The 8,527-nt window shown below is 46.5% G+C and overlaps 1 protein-coding gene across 1 annotated transcript; it reads right to left on the bottom strand.

Moving 5' to 3' along the window:
• Positions 1 to 7,436: 7,436 nt before the first annotated feature.
• LOC124684304 (wheatwin-2-like) lies at positions 7,437 to 8,186 on the bottom strand. Its single transcript, XM_047218648.1, has 2 exons — positions 7,926 to 8,186; positions 7,437 to 7,811 (listed from the first exon to the last, which is right to left on the bottom strand). The coding sequence occupies exons 1-2, from the start codon at positions 8,184 to 8,186 to the stop codon at positions 7,635 to 7,637; spliced, it is 438 nt and encodes a 145-aa protein (XP_047074604.1). The 3' UTR covers positions 7,437 to 7,634.
• Between the last annotated feature and the right edge of the window lie 341 nt (positions 8,187 to 8,527).

Genomic DNA, 8,527 nt, shown 5'->3' with positions numbered 1-8,527 from the left:
TGAATGGAGAAGTGAAGCTTATGAAAATGCTAAACTCTTTAAAGATAAAGTTAAGAAATGGCATGATAGAAGGATCATCAAAAGAGAGTTTAATATTGGGGATAAAGTCTTATTGTATCGGTCTCGTCTCAGATTCTTTGCGTGGAAATTACTCTCGAAATGGGAAGGACCATATGTTGTTGAGGAGGTGTATCGTTCGAGAGCAATTAAAATTAGCTCTCTCCAAGGCAATGCTACGCAAGTGGTGAATGGACAAAGACTCAAGCATTATATCTCGGGTGATTCTTATAATGTTGATGTTGATATTATTCAAGTGGAAACACCAGAGGCTTTCATCAAAGGACAAATTGAAAGTCCGCCAGAACTCGACTTTGAATAGGTAACAGTACTGGTAATGAAAAGTTCGCGATTTACTTTCCGAACAATATTTTTGCTGTTTTTGGAAAATATGAAAAATTACGAGATCGAAACGGAGTGGAAAAGACGCACGAGGGCGTGCCACCACAGGCCGGCGCGGTCCCCAGCCTGGCCGCGCCGACCTATGGTGGCACCGCCTCGTCGCCCCTTTCCGACTCTGGTTCGATCTGGTACTTTTCGTTTGTTCTGAAAAAATTTATTATAAAATCCCCCGGACCCCTGGAGGTCCGTATATCGTTTTCTCGACGTGTTTTGCTTCGAGCTGTTTCTGCCAGGATCTATTTTCAATCTTGGAGCACCATGGCCTTCGACAACAAGGGCAAGGGGCCTTCGAAGGAAGAAGTGAAAAGGGTGTCGTCAAAACAAGAGCAACAAGCTGTGGTGAGTAAGCAAGTCTTGGTGGGATCTGTTGATACTCGACGTTCTTTCTCTCATAACTTGCAGGGACCTTTACCCCCTGCTCTTGGCCTCGACTCTTTCCCTGTGCTGGAAGAAGCTCTACGGACTACCGATGAGTTTTGTGGTCAATACCGGGCTCTAAGAAGAGAAGTGGAGATACTCAGGGAGGAGAATCACCGACTCCGTAGAATGTTGGGATATTACTTGATTCCCGTCACAGGTTCGCCATCGCCGACTTCGTATAACAATGAATCTCTTCGGGACTTAGTGCAGATTTGCCAAGCCGAGAAGCTGAAGCTGAAGGAGATCCGTAAGAAGCGCATGAGGGATTCATCACCACCATCGCCAAAGGAGTAATCCATCATCGGTATTGGCATCCCCTTGGTTTGTTCCAAGCTTGGGGAGTGCCGCGGTATCACATTATCACCACCTTTTACTTTTTACTATCAAGTAGTGTCATATCATGAGTAGGGAAGTTATCGTATGAGATGGGTTGCGGTGCTGGAAGTATCTCTCCTTTAGTTTGTCTATGTATCCCTTGGTGTGAGTTATCGTTATGGAATATTAATGAGAAGTCTTATCATTTACATATTGCACACCTTATTTTAGTTTGCAATTTCTACTATATGATTGATCTTGATTTTAGTATTGGTACCACTTTGAGAGCATTAAGTAAATCTATTTGGTTTTTGGCAAACTTAGCAATGGTCAATAGCAACAACACTTTGACTTTAAGAAGAATAGAGGAAACAAATGTAGAAGATATTATTATCTTTCTTATCAGTCCTTAGCTTAGTATTCTAAAGTTAAAACTGTTTGTGCTTACAAGTAAGATGCATGATTGTTTCTATCATATGTATATTTGTTTGTTTCCCTCAACTCCTATGCTTGCTATTTAACCTTGCTAGCCAAAGACCTGTACTGAGAGGGAATACTTCTCGTGCATCCCAACCTGAACCAAAACCTATGCTATTTGTGTCCACCATATCTACCTACTGCATGGTATTTTCTGCCATTCCAAGTAAATACTTCATGTGCTACCTTTAAACAATTCAAAACTTATTACTCCTTATTTGTGTCAATGTTTTATAGCTCATGAGGAAGTATGTGGTGTTTTATCTTTCAGTCTTGTTGGGCAGCCTCCATTAATGGACTAGTGGCTTCATCCACTTATCCTATAATTTTGCAATAAGATCTGGCAACGGGGTTCCCAGCCCCAATTAATCAACTTCCATTAATAATTCTCTTCACATGTTTTGCCCTGATTCATCAGTAAGCAACTTAATTTTGCAATAGACACTCCTCTATGGTATGAGATTGTTGGAAGGCACCCGAGGATTCGGTTAGCCATGGCTTGTGTAAGCAAAGGTTGGGGGAGTGTCATCCTTAAATAAACTAAAGTACATGTGTAAACAAAAGAGAAGAGGGATGATCTACCTTGCTGGTAGAGATAACGTCCTTCATGGGAGCTGCTCTTTGGAGGTCTCGTTTGGCAAGGGGGTTAGAGTACCGCTACCAGTCGTTGACAACAACAAACACCTCTCAAAACTTTACTTTTATTCTCTTTATATGGTTTCAAAACTGAAAAAGCTCTAGCACATGATTTAATCCCCTGCTTCCTCTGCGAAGGGCCTGTCTTTTACTTTATGTTGAGTCAGTAAACCTATTTCCCTCCATCTCAAGCAAGCATTTGAGTTGTTGTGATCAAACTACTATATTGTGATTTGCTTCATCATGCCTTTACTCTTTCTTGTTTAGTACAAGTTTTACCTGAATGAATATAGCTTTGAAAGTCATCAATGATTAATATGATTGAGTATGCAAGTTTACCATAAGTTTTAATATGAGAGCGCTGCTCAATAGATAAGTATAATTTGTTAACTGTTCTCTGACCAAGAACAAAGTTTGCCATCACCAATTATGATTTCTTATGCACCTTTATTTGTGATTACCTTATACTTGTTTCAAGATTGAGTTATATGAGGAAGTTGTTTACTATAATGTCTTGTGTGAATGAATATGATGCTTCTTGTCCGTATTTTATTTACCGACTCTTCACTTCATAAACATGTGGACCTGTTTACAGAGTTCAGTTTCGCTTGGGGACAAGCGAAGTCTAAGCTTGGGGGAGTTGATACGTCCAATTTGCATCACTATTTTATATCATAATTTGCTGTTATTCATTGATATATTTCATATTGGGACACAATACTTATGTTATTTCATCTATTTTGCATGTTTCATGATTATTTGGAGATCGAGCACCGGAGCAGTATTCTCGCTGGAAAAGCACCGTCAGGATGCAATATTTCGGAAGATCAACTGTGGAAGGAAGTTTTACCAAAAATCCTATTTTCCCGCATGACGAAGGAAGCCGGAAGGGGAGCCGGTGGACCCAAGGTGGGCGCACACCATAGGGCGGCGCGGCCCATGGCTCGGCCGCGCCACCATGTGGTGTGGGGCCCCTCAGCCTCGTTCGCCTCCTTTTCTTCGCGAAACCCTTCGTCCCGAAGACCTAAGCCACGGAGGAATCCTCACGAAGGGTTACAGCCGCCTCGCGGGGCGGAGAACACCGCAGAGAAAAGAGCTCTCCGGCGGCGAGAATCCGCCGGAAATTCCCTCCGGAGGGGGAAATCGACGCCATCGTCACCGCCATCGAGCTGGACATCATCTCCATCACCATCATCATCATCTCCACCATCATCACCGCCATCTACACCGCTGGACATCGTCACCGCTGTAGCAATTTGGGTTTGATCTTGATTGTTTGATAGGGGAAACTCTCCCGATCTGATTTCTACTTGTTATTGATGCTATTGAGTGAAACCATTGAACCAAGGTTTATGTTCAGATTGTTATTCATCATCATATCACCTCCGATCATGTTCCATATGATGTCTCGTGAGTAGTTCGTTTAGTTCTTGAGGACATGGGTGAAGTCTAAATGTTAGTAGTGAATTATGGTTGAGTAATATTCAATGTTATGATATTTAAGTTGTGGTGTTATTCTTCTAGTGGTGTCGTGTGAACGTCGACTACACGACACTTCACCATTTATGGGCCTAGGGGAATGCATCTTGTACTCGTTTGCCAATTGCGGGGTTGCCGGAGTGACGTAAACCTAAACCGCCGTTGGTATATCGATGCGGGAGGGATCGCAGGATCTCGTAGTTTAAGGCTGTGGTTAGATTTATCTTAATTACTTTCTTGTAGTTGCGGATGCTTGCAAGGGGTATAATCACAAGTATGTATTAGTCCTAGGAAGGGCGGTACATTAGCATAGGTTCACCCACACAACACTTATCAAAACAATGAAGATTAATCAACCGTATGTAGCGAAAGCACTAGACTAAATTCCCATGTGTCCTCGAGAACGTTTGGTCATTATAAGTAAACAAACCGGCTTGTCCTTTGTGCTAAAAAGGATTGGGCCACTCGCTGCAATTATTTCTCTCGCATTTTACTTACTCGTACTTTATTCATCCGTTACATCAAAACCCCCGAATACTTGTCTGTGAGCATTTACAGTGAATCCTTCATCGAAACTGCTTGTCAACACCTTCTGCTACTCGTTGGGATCGACATTCTTACTTATCGAAGATACTACGATACACCCCCTATACTTGTGGGTCATCACGGGCACGTCGCGGCGAGCATGCTTTGTCCACCTCACTAGCTCTTTTCATCAGTGACGATCACAACTAACATCATTGTCCCTTCATATCGTAGGATCACCCAAAGGATACCGAGTACCTCAATGTGCCCATTGCCAACTACGAAGAGATGCATACCATTTTCTCTTTCGACCTCGTCACCGGGAAGTACGCCATGAGATCTACTAAGCCCCTAGGCTCGGCTGCAGCTACTCCTTAATATAGGATATCCAAGACAAGCTATCTGGATTGGATATCCTCTCTGCCACACCGTAACGGCTAATGCATCCATGACTTATCATGTTGCATTTCTTATTTATTCTAGAAAGTTACTTTCCAAAGGTTAAGTTTGTATCCTCTTTCAAATTTAGGTACTTCATGTATGTTATACAAGTCATGTAATGACCACATATCTATCAACTACAAAAAAATATCAGGTGAAAATCATATAATACGGGTTAAATCCATGTACTGAATGTTCCTACGGGTTTTGTGTTGAATGCACCTATGGGTTAAGTTTGCGTATTGAATTGCTAATATTTAGTTACATTTTTTGGTCATGGTCTATTAATTGATCTTTTACGTTATGATGTATTTGTTCTTTTTAAATAGGGCTAAATATATTTGAGCAGGGATGTCCATATCCAGTTCGCTCTATGTTCTCCATATTCTTGACATATATAATCCACATTCTGTTTTTTGTGATGATGTCGTCGGTGTCAAATGCTAACTTTGGAGGTTTCGTTTTTTCAAACTTTATACCGCATTAGCAAACACAGGCAACACTATCCCTAAGTTGCTAGGGTTATACTCATGTGGGCCATGGAAATTTCATTTTATTATTTTCCCCTTTTTTTGAAAAACCCACCTGCATTGGTGTTTTAGATAGCTGGCAAGAATAGCATCCCAACTTTTTTTTTTGAGGTAATAGCATCGCACATACAACAACTTGCATGGTGGGAGCAATTTCATACAACAACTTGAAAAATGTGGTGAGGTAGTACACGAATTTGTAATTGAGGTGCAAATCAGTACAAAACTGTTCTAGACATGATACGTGGCAGCGTATTTTTGCGAAAAAACCCTGGTACAATTATCCATTGAACTCATGATTAACATATTAATTGCATAATACTAGTCTAATCACATATCCTAAAATGACTACGCTGTAGTATGAGTTCTTTGCCCTTTTCCAGTTTTCCAAGACGCGAGACCGTGAAGGACTTGGCCCGTACTAGTCTAATCACAACTTGGCCACCGGAGCAGTAGCACCACGTCTGCCGATCCGTCCATGCCATTCGTCGCACATGAAAGATCCGCCCATGCTGCCCGCCACACCTGGCCGACGCAGCCGACGGAGTCGCTGCACCCAAGCAGTCGACGCGCCTGACCGCTCCGCTCATGACCATCGAAGACTTGGCCGTCGGAGCTGTTGTGCCGGGCATCGTCTCGCTACTATGCCGCACCCGGCCGTGGGAGAGAGGAGCCCTAGAGAATGGAACCGCTGCCGGAATGGAGAGGCACCACCGACCCACGCCTTTCCACGCAGCAAGATGTGGGCGAGGCACTCCGTCGCGACCGCCTGTCAGCTGTCGTCACAGGCCTGCGAGCCGAGCGCATGTAGCAGAAGCCTACGGTGCTGCGAGACTCCAATTTAGCGCCTACTCTTTCATGTGTTCCTTTAACATACTGTGAATTACGGAGTAGAATGGTATACGTCGCCGGGGCGCGCATCGGCAGCAACGACAACCTATCCCAGTGACGTTTGACAGGACGAACATGAGTACATGACGGTGGTCGTCCTCGGTCCTCGCCGACGCCCTTCCGGTTCTACGGCGCAATGGGGTACCTCTTGAGGGGCCTACCGCCTACAAGCCGCTCCACGCGGGTGGCGAGGGCCAATGTGTCATCGGAGCTCTCATGGGAGAGGACCAGCACGATGCGGTCGCCATGCGGAGCCGTTCCGCGTACTCCTCCCGGATCCTCCGTGTTCCATATGGCCTTACGGCTCCTCCGTGCCCTCGCTCTCGGCTGTCCTCCTTTTCCCGGCGTTCCGGGAGGCATCGTCAATAAGAGCAGGGCGCCTCGCCGGAGTTCCGCCATCGGTCCTCTGCGCCCGTACGATGGTGGGCGGACGCCCGCATCTACGAGCTCCCCGGCGGTTTTCCGGCACCTTGCGGAACCGTGTATGTCGCCGCCTCGCAGGCACGACCGCCACCGCGCGCCGTGGACAGCCACCGGAGCCGGCCAGCCGGGGATCATCCGCCGTACTTGCCGCCGCCCCGTCCGATGTCGGGAACCACCGCCCCCGTATGTCCCCGCGGACATGGAGGCGAGAACAACGATGTGGTGGCGTAGAGCCGGCTCGTGTGCCGGTCCGCAGCCGACGTGTTGGATGTGAGCCGCGCGCCGTGCAAGAGTGACTCGCCCGATGAAGGGGAAAAGAGGAAAGGGTCACAATTACGAGAGAAAAATATGCAAGGGTTATTTCTAAAATTAGTGTTGCCACGTGTCATGTCTATAACAGTTTTGTACTGATTTGCACCTCAATGACAAGTTTGTGTACTACCTAACCATATTTTTCAACTTGTTGTGTGAAGTCGCTCCCACCACGCAAGTTGTTGTATGGCTGGTGCTATTACCTCTTTTTTTTTTGAGACTAAGAATAGCATCCCAACTAGAAATGTGTAACTATACCAACGCAAAACTCGGACCGGGCTTTAGGCCAGGCCTAAAAAGCCCAAAGTCCAAAACCTAGACCCGAGCCCAACCCGGCACCACCTTCGGGCCTAGAAATCAGTCACAAGCCTGGCCCAGCACGAAAAAAGCCTGACCCAGCCCGACCAAGCCTAGATAGCCTACTTTGTCGGCTCGAGAGACCAGCTCGACATGCAATCTCGCCCATGCCCAGCTCTGTGTAACTATGGGCCTTGTTGTCAGTCATGGATCCACCATTCCCCACACACATCAAAATAAAATCTTGATTCTCAAATTATTTTCAGAAATAAACTGCCTTCACACGGTTCCTTGAGAGAGAAAAACCTTGGATGTTGGATCCATCACAGTCCGTTTTATTCCAGCTTATTAACTATGATGTGCGAAAATGCAAATACATCATTATTCGTAGCTTCTTATTCTTCGTAGTGCTGGAGCACCAATTCTTGCTTAGTTGTCGCCACAGTCGATGAACTGGTAGTTGACGGTAAGGTGGCCCTGCTGGAAACCCTGCCTGTTGCTGTCGATCTTGGTGAACACCGTGTCGTAGTCCAGGTCCAGGCCGCCGTTGCTGCACTGGTCGACGATCCTCGCCGTGATCTGTTCGCCGGTTGCCGCGTTCGTCACCTATGCAGATTCAGACAATGAACAAGTCAGCCAACACGCAGAAAAGCTGAAGAAGATAGCATTTGACACACAGCATGATGCTCATGTAAGAGCGTAAAATTGCTCGGTCCTTACCCGGAGGCACTTGCCGCAGGATGCCTGGCCTCTGGTGCCGGCGGGCCCGCAGAAGGCGGTCCAGCCGTACTTGGAGCGCCAGGCCAAGGACCTGCCGGCGTCCCAGGTGGCGCAGTAGGCGCTAGCGGTGTTGAGGTCCCAGTTGATCTTCTGGGGGCTGTAGTAGTTGTAGGTGGCGCGCACGTTGGTCGCCGACTGCGCCGCGGCCATTGCCGCCGCCGCGCACAGCAGGACCGCCGCCAGCGCCACGCGTCCGGCCATCGTCTTCGTCGCCGTCGCCTTGAGAGATGGTGTGTATGCAATGGTGAGTGGCAAGTGAGCACGAGAGGCTGTACGATCCGGTGGTGACGGAAAAAGCCTTTTCCCGGGAGCATTATATAGGGTTGGGCACCGGCGCATACTGTGGACTTTTCGTTCTACATGTGCATTTTTTTCCAAACCTGTGGAATAGCGTGCAGGTGTCAACGAAAATTCCACGCATGAGCCAACCAGGGACGTGGACATCTTCCACGCAGTTTGGCTGGCCCATTTTGACCAGAGATTTTCTGGAAACAAAAACAGTTCCTATTTCCATACGGATGCATGTTCACGCGTTTTTTTTT

This window comes from Lolium rigidum, chromosome 1 (assembly GCF_022539505.1).
Source record: "Lolium rigidum isolate FL_2022 chromosome 1, APGP_CSIRO_Lrig_0.1, whole genome shotgun sequence".
In the NCBI taxonomy this organism is placed as follows: Eukaryota; Viridiplantae; Streptophyta; class Magnoliopsida; order Poales; family Poaceae; genus Lolium; species Lolium rigidum.
The sequence above is the reverse complement of the archived record's forward strand: the minus strand, read 5'-3'. Positions and strand labels throughout refer to the sequence as shown.